Raw genomic sequence first — 18,788 nt, 5'->3', positions numbered from 1 at the left:
GAGGGTGGTGTCTCAGAGGTGCCAAAGGAGGAGGTGGAAAGTGTTCTGAGGCCCAAGGAGAATGTTCCAAGAAATAATAGCTGAACAGAGACACAGATGTAAAGGCGTCTGGAGGCTGGGGGCGGTAGCTCACCCGCGTAATACCAGCAGCTTGGGAGGCCGAGGTGGGGGAATCACCTGAGGTCGGGAGTTCAAGACCAGCCTGGCCAACATGGAGAAACCCCACCTCTACCAAAAATAAAAAAGAAATTAGCTGGGTGTGGTGGTGCATGCCTGTAATCCCAGCTACTCGGGAGGCTGAGACCAGAGAATTGCTTGTACCAGGGAGGTGGAGGTTGCGGTGAGCTGAGATAGCGCCATTGCCCTCCAGCCTGGGAGACAAGAGCGGAACTCTGTCTTAAAAAAAAAAAAAAAAAAAAAAAAAAAGGGCGTCTGGAGCGGGGAGAGGGCCTGGCTGCGGGCGCCAGACAGATCCAGGTGAGGCCAGTTTGTGAAACTCACAAGCTTGGTCTTCCCGAGCAAGTTCCTTCACCTTCTTAACTCCAGTCTCCTCACCTGGAGAATGGGGCCGGCCTCAGAAGGGGCCGTGAGGGCTCCACGAGGTCAGCTGGGCGGGGCCTGTCTCTCGTGAAGGCTTCTGTTGGGCAGATGCGAATGTGGAGGCTGTGAGGGTCCGCATTGTCCAGGAGGGGGAGTGGTGGCATGGAGACGGGAGCAGTCTGGGGACGGGGTGGGGGGAGAGAGAGGATTTCCGGGGCCCACGATGCCTGGCTCCGGGAACTTACCGCTAATGACTGCTGCAGCCTCGGGGGAGGCCAGGGGAGGGCGTGGCTGAGGAAAGAGGGTGGGGCAATTGGGACTCACTGTTAGGAAGGTGGCTTTTCTGGCTCATTCTTCCAACTCACGTGACTTATTCTGACTTCTCCAGAGTGCCCCCTCATCTGTGGGAGCATGGATGTGTTCTGGCTTCTGACGCTATCAGGTTGGGGATAGGTCAGACCCTGGTTGTGGCAAATAGTCCCAAGTAGTTAATGCCCCTTAGAGAGGGCTCTTGCCAGTGACCAATGGACCTTCCCCCAAGCCACCTGCCTTCGGCCACTCAGAGGTTCTTCCCTGCCAGCACAGCTGCCACCGTGAGATTGCTGAAGTATTGACAGGAGAAATCATTCTTTAAATGAAGCTTAAAACGTCAGGCCGGGTGCCGTGGCTCATGCCTGTAACCACAGCACTTTGGGAGGCCGAGGCGGGCAATTCACGAGGTCAGGAGTTCGAGACCATCCTGGCCAACATGGTGAACCCCCGTCTCTACTAAAACGATCCAAAAAAAAAAAAAAATTAGCTGGGCATAGCGGCGGGGGCCTATAATCCCAGCTACTCGGGAGGCTGAGGCAAGAGAATCACTTGAACCTGGGAGGCGGAGGTTGCAGTGAGCCAAGATAGCACCACTGCACTCCAGCCCAGGTGACAGAGTGAGACTTCATTTCGGAAAGAAAAAGTCCATGGTGTGGTCCCATCACGTCTCTCCGGCCCCATCTCCTCTTCCAATCGAAACAGCCTGCCTTTCTGCTTTTGCTCACATTTCCCCTTCACTTGCAACACCTCCTCCTTTTGCTCATACTTCCCCTTCGCGCGAAACGCCATCCTGCGCCTCCTCTCGAAAGGGCTCTTTAGCACCATCGGCCGCAGTTGTCTTTCCCACCGCGAAGAACCTGAAGGTAAACATGCCGCGAGGCGCTCGGCTCCAGCCTTCCTAATCTCCATCAACGGCACGGCAGCCGCCACCATCAGGACAAAGCCCTCTCCCTCGCCACCCGCATTCAGTCCACGCATCTCTCCATTCCCAGCCGACTCTCTAGCCGCGTTCCCATCATCGCCTCCAATAGCTTCTTAACGCATGTTCTGCTCCAACACCTGCCGCATTAAAATTCATTCTGCGCTCAATTCGTCATGTCACTCTCCTGCTTACAACTCTCCAAGTGAAGCATTGTACCGCGAATAAATCCCAAACCATCCTGTGGCCCACGAGGCCCTCTTGGATATGGGCAGATCCGTGTCTACGAGTCTCCCTTGCTCACTGCGCTGTGGCCACACTGGTCTTCTTTCTATTGCTCATTCCCATCTCAGGGCCTTTGCACTGCTGTTCCCTTTGCCTGGAATACTCTTCCATCATATCTTTTCACAACAGGCTCCATCTCCTCTTTCAGGTCTTAGCGCCAGTGTTAGCTTCTCAGAAAGGCCTCCCTGACCTCCTTGTGTAAAGTAGCTCCCGCCCAGCCCCCCATTTCCCGTCACTCATTCTAGGTGCTTCACAGATCTTACCACTGTTCCTTTTATGCATTGGCTTTCTAGCTTCTTGTCTGTTTCCCCGCACTGGAAAGTGAGCTCTTAGAAGAGGGATTTTGATTTCTTGTTTTCTTTTGGGATCCACAGTGCATAGACCAGTGCCAGCAAATAATAGATATTTGTGGAATGAATGAATGAATGAATGAATGAGTGAATGAACCCAGCCCTGGATGGGCATTACTTAATGGCGTCCTTTACTTATTAATACATGTGTATTTTGTCTCCACACCCTGATCATAAGTCATGCTAGGCAAGGACTGTCCTCCTGGGAAATTTCAAGATCTTCTGGCCAATGAATGAGGTCCAGAATGATGGCTTCTTCTCTGGTGCTTTAGGCTGAGAAATTGCATCATTCGGGGACTATTTGACAAGCAGTTGGGCCCAAGGGTGGAGGGATGGAGAATATGAGTGTTCAGGGCCCTTCTGGTCATAGTAGAGAACACGGAAGGGTGTGGTGTGATGATGCAACAGGTCAGCAATGACTACTCACTTACACCTTTATTTATTCATTAACTCATGATTTTGCCAAGAAAGTCGGCAGCTCAGGATGCTATTAATCATTGGCAGACACTGGTGGTTGTGAAATTGACAGCCATTTCCCCACACTTCTTCCTTCCTCAGGGAACCTACCTTCTACCTTTACAGCCCAAAGTTCTAGACACTTGCTCTGAATTTCCCTTCCGATTTGTGGTGATCATTGTGAGTCCCATTCCTGGCCAATGACACATGAGCAGAAGTTTGCCAGGGACCCCTAAAAACATGTTTTAATTTAAAAACTTACTTTGTAAACTTTTCTGCTCTTAGGAACACTTTCCTAACATATTAATTTTCTAACGTTATTTTTTAAATTGTCAATTTTTAAAAAAATTAGGTCATTTCTTTTAAACGTATAATTTCTCAGAATTTTACTCTCTGATGAAAGGAGGGGATAAGGTAACTAGAAGTCCCCTCCCTCCCTTCTCACGTTGAGCCTTGTGTGAGGACAGGATACTGGAGCTGCTGCAGCCACCTGGACCAAGAGATCCAAGGAGGAGCTGACCCACACCTGACGCTGCAGAGCCGTCGGCCAGCGCTGGTGTTGTCTCCCTCTGGAGTCCTTGTTATATGAGAATTGTAAACTCCTGTTGTTGAGACTTTGAGGCAAGGAATTTTGTTCCTTGTTGTCAAATGCATATTAGCTTGCTTCAGTTCTTCTCAGTAATTTACTTTTCATAATGGCAAGTTCATACATTGAGATCCTTAGCTCTTTTTATTTATTTATTTATTTTTATTTTTAATTTTTTTGGTTAAGTAAAGAAACAAAACAATGGCTACTCCATAGGCAGAGCCGCCCTTAGTCCTTTTTCTTAGTTTCTTTGCATTAGGTTAGAACATGTTCTTTTAGTTCACAGAAGTTTCTTACTACCCACCTTCTGAAGTCTGATTCTGTCATTTCATCACACTCGTTCTCCATCCAACCGTCTTCCCTTGCTGGTGAGGAGTGTGATCCCTTGTAGGAGGAGAGGTGTTCTGGTTTCGGGTGTTTTCATCCTTTTTGCGCTGGTTTCTTCCCATCTTTAAGGATTTATCCACCTGTCGTCTTTGTAGTTGCTGGCTTTCAGATTGGGTCTCTGAGTGGACGTTCTGTTTGTTGATGATGAGGTTATTTCTGTTTCTTCGTTTTCCTTCTGACAGTCTGGCCCCTCTGCTGTAGGTCTGCTGAGGTCCACTTCAGGCCCTGCTTGCCTGGTGATCACCCTCTGCATTTTCACTGGGAGCTGCAATCCTGAGCTGTTCCTAAACGGCCATCTTGGATCCCGGATCGACCCCCTAGTCCTTTTTCTAAACAACGATGCAGAAACCAATATGATCTTGTTTCCCTTTGCTGGCCCCTCTTTGAAGAGCAAAACCTTTCAGTGGTTCAGCTTCTTCACTGGAAACCAGCAGATCCCCCCGTCTGCTGTTCGGGGTCTCCCCAAATCATCAACATCCTGCAGATGCCTGTTCAACCCTCATGTTGTGTATAGTTTCGGAAGTAGAATTAACTAGACAATGATCTCTCAAGCTAGAAGCAGGGGTGACATAATCTTGCAGCTCCCAAGGAATCTTTATTTTTTTGAGGCAGGGTCTCATTCTGTCACCCAGGCTGGAGTGCAGTGGCCTAATCACAGCTCACCACACCCTTGACCTTAGCACCCACCAACTCCTGTAGTTGGGGCTACAGGTGCACACTACCAAGCCCAGCTAATTTTTTTTTTTTTAACTTCTAGTAGAGATGAGGTCTTGCCATGCTGCTCAGGCTGGTCTTGAACACCTGAGCTCAAGCAATCCTTCCACCTCATCCTCCCAAAGTGCTGGGATTACAGGCATGAGCTACCAATCAGAATTCTTGAGTAAATGCCTTTTCTGCTCCTTTCCTCAAGTGAGTAAGTTCAACTGTGAGACTTGCAGTAGGAATTTCAAGTTCTAATTCCATTTGGCTCATCTAATTGTTTGAATTAATTTTCTCAAAATAGTAGCAGTGTTACTGACAGACCGGTTGGGGAAGTTATTTAGATGATTATTATTTTAAAAAATATTTCGATGTTTTTAAAATGGGTCATCACACATACCTGTTTGTGTTGTGGAAACTGAGAATTCTGGAATGCATTTAGGGTAAAAAGAGTGTTTTTGGGTTTCCTGACATGCATTCTTCAGGTGAAAAGGTAAGTTGCATAAAACATATTTTCATGTGGTAACCTTTTTTTTTTTTTTGAGACAGAGTCTTGCTCTGTACAGTGGCGCGATCTTGGCTCACTGCAGCCTCTGCCTCCCGGGTTCAAGAGATTTTCCTGCCGCGGTCTCCTGAGTAGCTGGGTTTACAGGGGCGCGCCACAGCACCCAGCTAATATTTGTATTTTTAGTAGAGACAGGGTTTTGCCCTGTTGGCCAGGCTGGTCTTGAACTCCTGACCTCAAATGATCCGTCTGCTTTGGCCTCCCGGAGTGCTGGGATTACAGGCGGGAGCCACCACGCCCAGCCCATGTGGTACTCTTGTTCAAAACAGAAGCACAAGAAAATGTGATATGAATTTGCAGAAGATGCCAGTATCACAACAAACTATGTTCTAATGGAAAATACGGTACAGGCCGGGCGGTGGCTCACGCCTATAATCCCAGCACTTTGGGAGGCCGAGGCAGGCAAATTACCTGAGGTCCAGAGTTCAAGACCAGCCTGACCAACATGGTGAAACCCCCGTCTCTACTAAAAATACAAAAAAATTAGCCAGGCGTGGTGGTAGGTGCCTGTAATCCAAGCTACTCCAGAGGCTGAGGCAGCAGAATCGCCTGAACCAGGGAGGAGGAGGTTGCAGTGAGCGGAGATTGTGCCATTGCAATCCAGCCTGGGTGACAGAGTGAAACTCCATCTCAAACAACAAAAGAGTTACAGAACCAAGAGAATGAAGTCGAATGACATCTTGGCCTCCATAGTGTAGTTCTACACAGGTTGACACACGGAGGCTGCTAATTAGTGACACAGCATGACAATTATTTTCCTATACTGTTGCCTACCACCAAATGCACATCTTTTTCTTTTAATACAGAAAAGCACCAAGAAGCACTAAGAATGCTTGAATTGTGTTAAATATACCACTTAAATATGCATGACAGCAAAGCTTTTTAATTACTTCGAGTCTAATTTATACCTGAAATAAAAACTATGTAGGTTAAAAAGCCCCAACTCAGATTTAGCTTCTTAATTTCAGCAGATAATAGAATTGGAATAGTTTTTAGGTTATAAAAGGGAGTATAATTTTATCTAAATGTGCCCCGTGCAGCACTTTGCAGAGAGAGAAATTAAGTCATGTGGAATGTGTCCTCTTTGGCGATCTTTTGTTGTTTGGGAGAGAATATAAATTTTTATTACCAGATAATACTTGTACATAGCAAAAAAGTGCTTTTAATTACATGGGCGCACACGCACACACACACAACACACACACAACACACAACACGCACACACACAATACACACACACAACACACACAACATGCACACACGCACACACACACACACACACACACAGAGTCAATTTCAGCCCCATTCCTCTCATCATCCTGCTTGCCAAGGGCATGCATTGTTAACCATTTCATTTTAACATCTTTGTTTTGGTGTCCACCTCTGTAGTAGAAATATATATATGCTGGCCAGGTGTGGTGGCTCACACCCATAATCCTGGCACTTTGGGAAGCTAAGGCGGGTGGATCATCTGAGGTCAGGCGTTCAAGATCAGACTGGCCAACATCCCATCTCTACTAAAAATACAAATATTAGCAGGGTGTGGTGGCGGGTGCCTGTAATCCCAGCTACTCAGGAAGCTGAGGCAGGAGAATTGCTTGAACCCGGGAGGTAGAGGTTGCAGTGAGCCAAGATCACGCCATTGCACTCCAGCCTGAGTGGCAGAGCAAGCCTCCCTCTCAAAAAATAATAATAAAATAAAAATATATATGCTGACTCTTGAGTCATTCGTTTCAGACTTCTTGTATTACTCAAGGTTCCCCAGATAATAGAACCATGTATGTACACATATATATATGCATCTGTGTGTGTGTCTGTGTACATGTGAATTGGCTCATGCAGTCATGAGGGCTGGCAAGAAGCAAAGTTGCAGAGCAGACTGGCGGGCTGGAGACCCAGCAGAGCGTTGATGTGCAGCTGGAGTCTGCGGGCAGAGGCTTATCACATCACGGAGGGGAATCTGCTTTATTCAAAGTCTACCCATTTAACTGTTAATCTTACCTGAAAAATATCATCACAGAAACATCTAGACTGATGTTTGACTGGGTATTGTTGTCTAGCCAAGTTGACACATAAAATTAACCATCGTGCTTCGTGATATGGTAGATGCAGCCTTAGCTCTTACCTCCTTCCTCTGTCTTCCCCGGGTAGTGACATCACAATAGTCAATGTTTACATTGTGGTAACTATATTGTTCATTGCTGAGCCAAGAAGGACGTCATGATTGTTCCTTACTTGTATGGCGCTTTGCTTTTCCTTTTATTATTATTATTATTTTTTGAGATGGAGTCCCACTCTGTCCCCCAGGCTGGAGTGCAGTGGAGCCATCTCAGCTCACTGCAACCTCCACCTCCTGGGTTCAAGGGATTCTCCTGTCTCAGCCTCCCGAGTAGTGGGGACTACAGACATTTGCCATCATGCCCAGCTAATTTTTGTATTTTTTATAGAGATGGGGTTTCACCATGTTGGCCAGGCTGGTCATGAATCCTCCTTTTTTCATTACTCTCTTTTCTTGGAACCTATTACTAAGTCCTTCCTCACCCCTTTTTCTTCATGTTGTTAAAAACATGAGGGTATTTACTCCCCTCTCCTCCCTTCCTGCGGGAGACCTTCCATCCTGTTCGGGACTAGACTGCTGGCTCTCTAGGCCTGCCAGACGGCAGTCATCCTGGGAATGTCCCTCATGCTTTTCTTGGGTTGGATTCCCTGCTTGTGGACCTCAGGTCTTTGTGCTTCATGGCTGATAGCCTTTGAGCAATAATACGTGGGAAACAAGGGCCCTGCATTTCTGAAAATGTCCATATTGTACCTTTGCACTGGATTCATAGGTTGGCTGCAATTATTTTTACTGTTTTTGAAAATGTTGCTTTATCAAGACTCCAATGCTGCTCTTCAGGGCAGTAATGACATTTTGTTCCTAACCTTTTACGTGTTGTATTTTATTTTTCTCTTCAGAAACTTTTAGGATAATTTTATTTATTTATTTATTTATTTTTGAGAGGGAGTCTTGCTCTGTCCCCCAGGCTGGAGTGCAGTGGCACGATCTCAGCTCACTGCAACCTCCGCTTCCTGGGTTCAACCGATTGTCCTGCCTCAGCCTCTTGAGGGGCTGGGATTACAGGTACACACCACCAGGCCCGGATAATTTTTGTATTTTTAGTAGAGATGGGATCAGGCTGGTCTTGAACTCCTGACCTCATGATCCGCCCACCTCGGCCTCCCAAAGGGCTGGGATTACAGGCGTGAGCCACTGCTTGTGACCGGATAATTTCTTTACCTATAGAGTTTTGATATTTTACAATGATATATAAAATGTTAGACCATGTCCAACTGGAAATCACATATTTGAGTTCTGGAATTTTATCTTGTATACTTTCCTGTTTTCTCTGTTCTTTGTAGATATCCGGTTAATTTGACATTGGATTTCCTGGATTGGTTCTCTCATTTTATCTATGTTTTGTTGCTGTTTTACCTTCTAGATTTCTTCATTTTCAGGCTTTCTATTGAATTTTAAATTATGGTGACCATACTTTTAATTTTCAAGAGCATAATCATGTCTTCTGACTCATTAATCTTTTAGAGCATCCTAACCCCATTTCATGATGCAATATTATTTCAGCTGAGGATTTAATTATAGATTTTTAATCTCTTATGAGATTTTCTTCTGTGCCATGCAGCTGTTTCACCAGAATCCCTCTTTTTTCTTTTTGGTTTGGTCTATTTCACATTGGTGGCTTCCCGCTGATGTCTGGAGATGGTTGGCTATTTGTTCACATGTGGGTGACGTGCTAAAAATGTGATGAGCAACTCAGTGTGCATGGGTGTGGCTTTTCGGCTGGGGGATTTCACAGGAAGGGGATCAGGGGACAAGCCAGCTTTTTCTTTGGAGGCGTCTCCAAATGTCAGTAACTAGAGGCCTTTCCTCTACAGACAGTTCTTCCAGAGAAGCGTCCTCCAGTCTCCTTCTGTGGGTGGGAGAGAGTTGTGGCTAAGCCTGGCCGGGTCCCTCACTCCATCCACAGACTTGAACTTCATCCTCATCTTCAGTCTGTTGCCTGACTTCCATGCTTCGTTGTGTCTGGAGTCCCCAGGTTCAGGCCCTCTTGGTTCAACTTATCCAGAGAATTACTCACCTCCTGAGAGCACCGGAGAGAGCAGAGACAGTGACCTGGATCCATCAGGTGGGGTGGGTACCTGGGACGTCTAACTGTTCCAATTAGACTTGCCATCAACTTCTGTTTTCTTCCTTGTTGGAAAAGGCAATCACATGCAGCTTCCTGTCACGTGAGAATGGGCCTGGGACACTTACTGAGAGATAAGAGTGCTACAGCCTGGCTGGGCTTATCTCCATGAGAGGGAATATCTTTCCCTGTTGCAGACTCAAACATGTGCTCCTTTGTTCTGCTTAAACTCATGTGTCAATGTCCATCATACACACCCAGCTTTCTGCCTTTCAGACCCCACGGCGGAGCGGGAGGGTCCTCCCACTGCAGCACGAAGTGGGCACTTGCAGTCACCTTGCCTGTGTTCACCGTGGGGCGGATCTGCCGCCCTTGTAGGGCTGATGCATTGCAAGGGGCTGAACCTCGTGCACTCTGCCCTCTGGCTGTGAGTAAGCACTGAGCTTCCTGAGCCTGGTGTGTGTGTCGTCTGTCCTCACGGATCTTGCGTCATGCACTGGTCTCTTGCCAGGGAGGCACGTATCTACCTTTTGACCTTGGCTGCACAACCTGCATACCCTTTTGCACCTTTTTACTGTGGCAGCCAGTGCCTCCAATTCCTGAGCTTTGCTGGAATTTTGTAGGGCATTAGCTGTTTCTCCTCAGTACAGTCATGCATTTCTTAACGACTGGGATATGTTCTGAGAAATGCATTGTTAGGTGACTTCATTGTGCGAACATTGTAGAATGCATTCACACAAACCTAGATGGTATAGCTTGCCACACAGCTGGGCTATATGGTGTAGTTTATTGCTCCTAGGCTACAAACCTGTACAGCGTTACTGTACTGAACACTGTAGGCAGTTGTAACACATGGTAAGAATTTGTGGTTATCTAAAAATACTTAAATATGGAAAAGGTAACAGTAAAATCACAGTATAAAAGATAGAAAATGGAGGCTGGGCGCAGTGGCTCACACCTGTAATCCCAGCACTTTGGGAGGCCCAGGCGGGCAGATCTCACCATCAGGAGATTGAGACCATCCTGGCCAACATGGTGAAACCCCGTCTCTACTAAAATACAAAAAATTAGCCGGGCGAGGTGGCACACGCCTGTAGTCCCAGCTACTCGGGAGGCTGAGGCAGGAGAATCGCTTGAATCTGGGAGGCAGAGATTGCAGTGAGCTGAGATCACGCCACTGCACTCCAGCCTGGCGACAGAGCAAGACTGTCTCAAAAAAAAAAAAAAAAAGATAGAAAATGGAAGCTGTAGATAGGGCACTTACCGTGAATGGAGCTTGCAGGACTGGAGGCTGCTGTGGGTGAGTGGAGGGTGACTGAACATGTAGGACATTACTGTATACTTTTACACAACTGGCAGCACGGTGGGTTGTTTACACCAGCATCACCATCTTCTCATGAGTGATGCGTCACACTACGTTACAATGGCTGTGACCTCCTTAAAGTGATAGAACATTTTCAGCTTCATTATATGGGATCTTCCGGACCACGGTTGTACATACGGCCCATTGTGGACCATTATTTGGGGATGACTGGCTTCCCTTCAGTAGGACTTGCCACTGTAGTTCTCCCCAGGGTAGGGCTCATGGTTCCCGGCTTGCTGTGTCAACTACCATCCTCTTGACTACCACTTTCATATACTTTGACTCAGGGTTACAGGTATTTGGTCTTTTTTTCCCAAGATTCTATGTTATTACTGTTGGACTTTTGTGTCTTCAGCACGAACCATAGTCTCTGGCACATAGTAGGTACTCAAATATCTGGTTTGGTTTCTTTTGAGACAGGTTTCACTCTGTTGCCCAGGCTGGAGTAGTACAGTGGCATGAACATGGCTCACCGCAGCCTCGACCTCCTGGGTTTAAGAAATTCTCTCACCTCAGCCTCCCAAATAGCTGGGACCACAGATGTGTGCCACTGTGCCCCGCTAATTAAAAATATTTTTTGGTTGAGCACTGTGGCTCACGCCTGTAATCCCAGCACTTTGGGAGGCCAAGGTGGGCAGATCACGAAGTCAAGAGATCGAGATCATCCTGGCCAATGTGGTGAAACCCCATCTGTACTAAAAATATAAAAATTAGTTGGGCATGGTGGCATGCACCTGTAGTTCCAGCTACTCAGAGGCTGAGGCAGGAGAATCGCTTGAACCCGGGAGGCAGAGGCTGCAGTGAGCCAAGATTGTGCCACTGCACTCCAGTGGCAGCAGAGCAAGACTCTGTCTCAAAAAAAAAATTTTTTTTTTGTAGAGACAGGGTCTCACTATGTTGCCCAGGCTGGTCTCGAACTTCTGGGCTCAAGCAATCTTCCTGCCTTGGCCTCCCAAAGTGCTGGGATTACAGGTGTGAGCCCCCAACCTCAAATATCTGTTTTATGAGAGGAAGAATTTCTTAGGACCTACTGTAATTTGGGGCCAGTCTTTTCCTGAGAATTTCTGTAATGTTCATGGTTGTATTAGGGGTTAAAGACAAAGCAGAGATGGCCATCTAGGGGCAGCTAGAGGAATTCAGGTCAGATGATGGTTACCACTTCTAATTTGTTGGACCAGACACGATTCATGCTCCTGAGTGCCCTACATTTCCATCCTTGGGTTGCTTTTATTCTTCTATCACTTTGCCTCCATTCTCCTCCGAGTTCATATTTCCAGACAGCCTCCACACCTGGGCATCAGCTAGTTGGCTCTTCTTTGTGGTCCACTTGAGGGAGACTTTTCCATGTTATTTTGCAAGGGTGATCAAAATTTAGGTCATCTGGGGGAAATGGCATTTGCCATAAGTTAGAAGGATGCAGTTCATAAAACAGTTATAATTTATCAGAGAACTCTTCCCTGACTCACTCTCACCCTTGTTGGGCCCTTTTATTAAGATATTCTCAAATCCTATGTATGCTTCCTGTGCACCACTTGTTGTAGCTTGTCACACAGGTTTTCAAATTATCTTCTGGTGGCTTTCATGAGACGTTGTTTCCTGAGGTCAGGGACCATGCCTGTTTTCTTTGCTATCTTCCCAGTACTCAGCGCAGTGCTCAGAACATGAGGTGCTGCTCAGTGGCTGTCCGTTGAATCAGTGAGTGAGGGACCCAAGCCCAGGCTGCTCAAAAGTACGTGCTGATGGCATGTATGTGCAGGTAAACAGCTCTTACCCACCACTTCCCTTATTCTACTGTCCAAGCATTAGCACCCTGTGACCAAATAAGAAATCACAAATAAGTTATGGGGACTAATTTTCTGAAGCTGGCTCAGGAGGGAAACAAATGAAGACCTGACATGAAATTAATTTATAAATCAGTTTATTTACAGATTTTATCTTTTCTTAAAGTACATTTCAGTTAACAAATCTATTTACACAGGTATACATGGGAATTCCTCCCAGTTATTTTACATATTATACTTACAAACCACACCCTTACGTGTTTGGTGCAAAATTGCACTGGATGTGACTATTGGCTGAAAATGGCCTGATGACCAGGCTATTTACATGTACACAGTAAACGGGTTTATTTTTTCATGTCTGCACAGTACAGTACACACAAGGAGGCTAAACCTCCCAGAGAATGCTTTGCAATGTGTTTACCAAGAAGGCTTTGCAAAGTCCAGAAGGAAAAGCTATTAAACATAATTAAAATGACAGTACCTCCTTTACACCAGTTTACATTTTTTCTTCACATTTTTATAATACAAAGACATTTTATTGAATTGCTGCACAACCAGTTGAAGATGATTTGTAAACATGTAAATTCCTACAATTTGCATTAAACATCATTGTAGTTTCTATAATTTGCTCTTTGAATTAATGTTTTATTTCACTAGTATTCTTAAGGTAGTAAAAGGAAGATGTAAGTTTGTATTTCTTGCAGAAAAGTTATGAGTCTCTAACGCCGTGCTACAGAAATTCTTCTGTGAGTACACACTTTATTCAAGTATTGCAAAAAGCTAAGGCCACTTTTTATCAAGACAAGAAAGTGAACAAAATTGTTTTTATTAATAGGCCACAACACTCTATGAGCAATGAAATCTCTTTTGAAAGATAATTTCTCAGAGACCTGTAGTCACAGAAGGAATTTTCTTTTCTTTTAGGTAAAAGAAAAACAAATTACCTTCCTTATTAACTACGTTTGAGCTCTTCCCACTTTTCCCTACGGTAAAAATTCCTGTTTAGACCTGAAGAGGGAATCTATACCCTGTACTTATTTAACCCAGAGCTAACTACCCTGGATAGCACAAATTGTTTTGGACTCAGAAGTGAATCTGAAGCCTGTATGTTGGTTTACTACTAAATTCTGATAGTGCTATTCTAAAAGATATTACTGCTGATGCAAGGATATTTTTCTTAGAGGAATTATGAAGAAAGAGTGAAAGAGGACGAGGGTGTAGGGAGAAGGAACAAAGATTAGAAAGAAGGAGAGTATTTAGGTTCTTGAGTAAGAGGCAGAGCAGATTTAAAAGATACCAATGTGGAACGAGTGGCTGGGTATCCACATCTCTCTTTCTTAATCCTAACAATAAACCCGTTTCAATTAGATCCAAATTGTTAAAATAATAAGACATCTGCTAATTATGGATTCCATTTTTTTTTTTTTTTTTTGTTTTTTGGCTACCAAACTACAGATAATCATTTTTAGCAAAGAGTAAGCCTGATCCACTTCTGCCTCTCATCTGGAGCCCAGGACTCTTCAGATGGTAAAGACAGCTGCTGTCTGTCAGGACAGCCACAGTCACATTCTTGGCAGCATTTCTTACCAGATAGCTGATTCCATGACTTGTATCATTATTTTTTCATCTTCTAGAGTCACAATGTCACAAAGAGTAAAGATAAACTTTCTTATTAAAAACTGGTTTTAGGTCCAGATAATGAAGATGTAGAAAAACAACCTACAGTCCCATTCTAACATTTTGAAATTCATTTATAAAAAATTTACAGCAGCTGTAAAGTTTCAGTATCATAAGGACACTGTGATCCTACCAACAGCCAAAGGATGCAGACAAGATGCTTTTCTGTCTTCCAAATAACACACACTGAAAAGAAAAGCCTTTGCTTTTCCTTGGCCACATAAAAATAATATTTCCACACTACTGGTTAATAACCCCAAGAAACCTGTGTTCTCTTAGTCAATTTGCTCATTATGGCTACAAGACTACAGCACAACATCACAAGCCCAGAAGAAACGCTGTTAAAGACATCATTCTGAGCGTTTCCCGAGACCCAATCACAACATTTCAGTGCTTTCCTCATTTGTCAAGAGCTATCATACCAGTCATTGTGCAAAATGCAAATATTCCAATGATTATTTCAGTACGTTTCTTATAATGACAAGATGAAACCCAAGAGAAATGGGAGTGTGCATAGTGAAATATTTAAGATGCAAAGGCAAGTTTGGAGGGAAGATGCAGAAATGAACGAACGTGCACACTTAAAGATTATACCATCTTTGGGGTTTTTTCTAACACATTTTGAAGCTATAACATTCCAGGACATTTGTAAATATGAATCCAGTGGATGTCTTATATCATGCTTCTAACCAGGACCTTCAATATTAAGGCATTTACATTCACGCCTAAGAGTATCCACATTCTTCCAGATTACTTGAAGAGGGACAGGACTGATGAACAGAAACCAGTCAAGAAGGCAGAGTACTGAGGTCCCAGGAGAGCATCTCTTATGCTCTAATGTAGCAGCTGGAGTCTATAGATTTGTTTTCAGATGCAGGTAATAGTTGTGAGAAGCAATGCTGCAAGAGAGGCAGAGTTAAGTTGTACAGTATCTTTAAATCGTTTCATCTCACTCCTGCTACTGCAGGTGATCTTGAAAAAGCCCATCTTCGTTTCACTGAATTAAAATGACTTCTTCAATATGTGTAAGGTTTGTTAAAACCATAGGTTTCCTGTGCAAAGACTATGAATCATAGAAGCTTCAAGATGGAGATTTTAACTATTACAAGAAGAATCTTTCACTTCTGAATAGGGACACACATTTTCAACTTAATAATTTATCTTAAAAATAAATTAAAAAATGTTCCATAGCACAAAACAAGCACACGAACAACAGACAGAATCTTTTTGTCTTTGGTGCACACACTCATTTCCTAAATCATTCAAGTAACAGCGTCTCTGACTTCCTGGGGAAAGATGGGCGTTGAAGGTTTGAAGGCCAAAATGCATGATTTCCACTTTGCCATGCCTGGATGCCTGAGATGGTCCTGAGTATCTGTGATTCTGGGAGCAGCTGGCAGAGATTCAGAACAAGTACGCAAAGTGCAGGAGTAAACCAAGGGGTAGAAGAGCCAGCCTTTGGTCCTTTGAGCCGTCTTCGGTAGGGGCATTTCTTTTTTCATGCCCACACAGAGAACACTAAACATAATGCAGAGGTTTAAAATTCTTTAGATGGTGCTCAGACAGCAAGGCTACCACTTATTCCTGTAAGCCTGACAGTCCACTTGGTGCTGCTCAACCGCAATAATGGAAGAAAATGGTCTTCAAAAAGAAATGAAATAAACTCCAGAATGTGAAGTTGGCAGACATTATTAAGCTTGCCTATTTTAGAATTGATTAAGGGTTTAATACTGTTTAGAGGTTATAATGTCCATTTATGACTTTGACGGTATAGACCAGGACTGCATTTCAAAAGTGATGTGATGCACTCATCTATGCCTCTCTCACTTGACTTCAGACTCAAAGAAGTGATGCCCTAGTCTAAACTCAGAGGTAAGTCTGGTGTTTTCAGCCCTCATCTGAGACCTAGTAGGGGTGCTAACGACAGGTGTAGGATTACACTGTCCAACCCTGCCCACCGAAAATAACCAATTAATCTAGTGGCTAGTCTCGAAAGGCAAAGGCTGTAATACCAGATATACCACATCGTCTTATCAACTCCAAACCCGTAGTCTTTAAGAATAAGTACAAGGTCCGGAAGCACTCTTGCTATGATGGCGATGGGGTGTACATCAGGAGGCAGAAAGGCCCAGGACTCACATTAGCACTCAGTGTTCTATTTATTTGCAAGATGTCACACAAGTAGCATTCTCCCCTGCTTTTCACTGATCTGATTGAGAACATCAATAGTATCTTTGATCAGGGTCTCAAAGATCCCGTCGGCTAGCTGCATCTTTACACACAACTCATCCTCATCGTAGTTCACCCACTGTGCCTCCTCCTCATGGAGCTCCTGAACCTAGGATTTGGAAGACAACAAGGTTAGGAAATTGCTGTTGCATAAAATTTAGGAAATATAACTGCTGACTTTGTATTCCTATCCATAGGAATACAGCCCAAGGAAATAAACCAGAGAAAAAGGATAACTGATATGACATCAACACTCCTTTCAAAATTGCAAAAAGTTTAAGAAACTTCAATTGCTAAATATATCAAAATGCCTTCAAATTTACATTTGACAAGATTCCAGTATTTCAGAGATATTAAAGACTACCAGTTTATTGTCTATGTCAACATGAGGGAATATGTATAGGAATTTAATGGGGGGAGACCACAAACTATTAGGCAGAAATGTTCCTCTACTTACAGTGGAGTTATGTCCAATAAGTTCACAGTAAACTGAAAATATTAAATCAAAAATGCAGTTAATACACCTAACTTATTGAACATGATAGCTTAGCCTAGGCCATCTGAAAAATGCTCAGAACACGTGCACTGGCCTACAGTCAGGCAGAATCACTGGCAGCACGGGAGAGTATCGGTGTTTACCCTTGTGATGGTTGGCTGACTGGGAGCTGGGACTCGCTGCTGCCCCCATACCATACATCACTAGTCCAGGAAAAGATCAAAATTCAAAATTGAAGCACTATTTCTACTGAATGTGTGTTGCTTTCACACCATCGTAATGTTGAAAAATAATAAGTCAAGCCTTTGTTAAGTAGGGGATGCCTGCAAATGGATTTACAATTGTAAAACGCATATATCCAAAGATAATATTGAATGTGATTCTGGAGTATTATAAATAAATGAATAACACAATATTCCTTAGGGTATTTTTGAGATGTAATATCACTTATTTTTCGAAAGACTGTTATTTTAATATAATACTTGCTCTTTTTTCATTTTAGGATTCCCAGGTAAATAAAAACTAATCAAACATAAATAACTGCCCTAGATTTATTGCTTGCTTATACTACAGTGAAAAAACCCTATTTTATTCTAAAAGAAACACATTAGATTGGCTGGGCATGGTGGCTGACCCCTGTACTTCTAGCACTCTGGGAGGCTGAGGCGGGTGGATCACCTGAGGTCAGGAGTTCCAGATTAGCCTGGCTAAGATGGCAAAACCCCGTCTTGCTAAGATGGCAAAACCCTGTCTTACTAAAAATACAAAAATTAGCAGGACATGGTGGCATGCGCCTGTAGTCCCAGCTACTCAGGAGGCTGAGGCAGGAGAATTGCCTGAACCCAGGAGGCGGAGGTTGCGGGTGAGCCAAGATCGTGCCATTGCACTCCAGCCTGGGTAACAAGAGCGAAACTCCGTCTCAAAAAAAAAAAAAAAGAAAAAAGAAAAAAGATATCCATACCTTTATCAGGTATTATGAAAATTTTATTAAGCTTTGTCAATCTGTTATATGAAAAATTATCATCTTGTTTTTTATCTCCAATAACTTCTTGAGATTTTTTGACCAGTTGTATTCTTCAATTGTGAATTACCTGTCTACTTCCGTTGTGCATTTTTCTTTTAGCTGTTTACCTTTTTTATTATAGATGGGCAAGAGATCTTTGCATAATAAAGCTATTTATCATTTACTTGTCAAAAAAAAGAAAAAAGAAAAAAGAAACATTAGATTTGCTATACAAATGGCATTGTAAATGGAAAGGCGGCTAGGTAAGGAAGTGAACCTGATCTAGTCACAAATTCAGCAAAGTTAATTACAGCGACAGGGGTCTCTAACCAGAAGACTTACTTGGCAAAAAAGCCAAATGACAACACACTTTTGGCTTGCCCTGATCCTAGTTTCGCCTTTAAAAAGGCAGAGAAAGTGAAGGGACGAACTCGTCCTCTGGGTTTGCCTTATGAAGAAACGAGAAGACTCTAGCATCCTGAAGCTCGAGAGAGTAAGAGAGGGAAAGAATCGTATTGTCCAACATATACCGTCGGCTGGAGGTGACAAATATATAACAGGGTGGCTGCCACGTTCTTTCTCTTTGAGAAAGGTTTGGAGTATATGAAAACATTAGTTCCTCTGTTCCCTAATGTGCCACCAAAAGCCAAATCAGCTTCAGAGAACTCCCTCTGGGAGAGTTACAGTACTTAAGGCTATGAGACAGAAGCCCACCAGTAAAGAAACTTGTTTAACTCAGATTTTGACCACAGAATCATGTTGTGTGGGTAGCTAAGAAATACTTGTCAACCTACCATGGAATTGGTGTTCCTTTCTTATGAAAGCTACTATAATAAACAGCCTAAAATAAGACTTCTTGAACTTGTGCTGAGGGATGGTCTAGGTGCCTGCACAAAAAATTTCACACCTCCAGTGAATTTGTTATTCAAAGTTGCACAACTTTCCTTTCTATAACTGTT

At 43.8% G+C, this 18,788-nt stretch overlaps 1 protein-coding gene across 1 annotated transcript in view; it reads right to left on the bottom strand.

Moving 5' to 3' along the window:
- Positions 1-12,544: 12,544 nt before the first annotated feature.
- CEP350 (centrosomal protein 350) overlaps positions 12,545-18,788 on the bottom strand; it is a 151,046-nt gene continuing 144,802 nt past the window's right edge. Inside the window, exon 37 of the mRNA XM_037737047.1 lies at positions 12,545-16,439. Coding sequence (XP_037592975.1) covers positions 16,275-16,439 — 165 coding nt within the window. The 3' untranslated portion in view covers positions 12,545-16,274. The remainder of the gene's footprint in view (positions 16,440-18,788) is intronic.

Source organism: Cebus imitator, unplaced genomic scaffold (genome assembly GCF_001604975.1).
Source record: "Cebus imitator isolate Cc_AM_T3 unplaced genomic scaffold, Cebus_imitator-1.0 Scaffold33, whole genome shotgun sequence".
In the NCBI taxonomy this organism is placed as follows: Eukaryota; Metazoa; Chordata; class Mammalia; order Primates; family Cebidae; genus Cebus; species Cebus imitator.
Note: the sequence above shows the minus strand (reverse complement) of the source record. Positions and strands in the feature narration are given on the sequence as shown.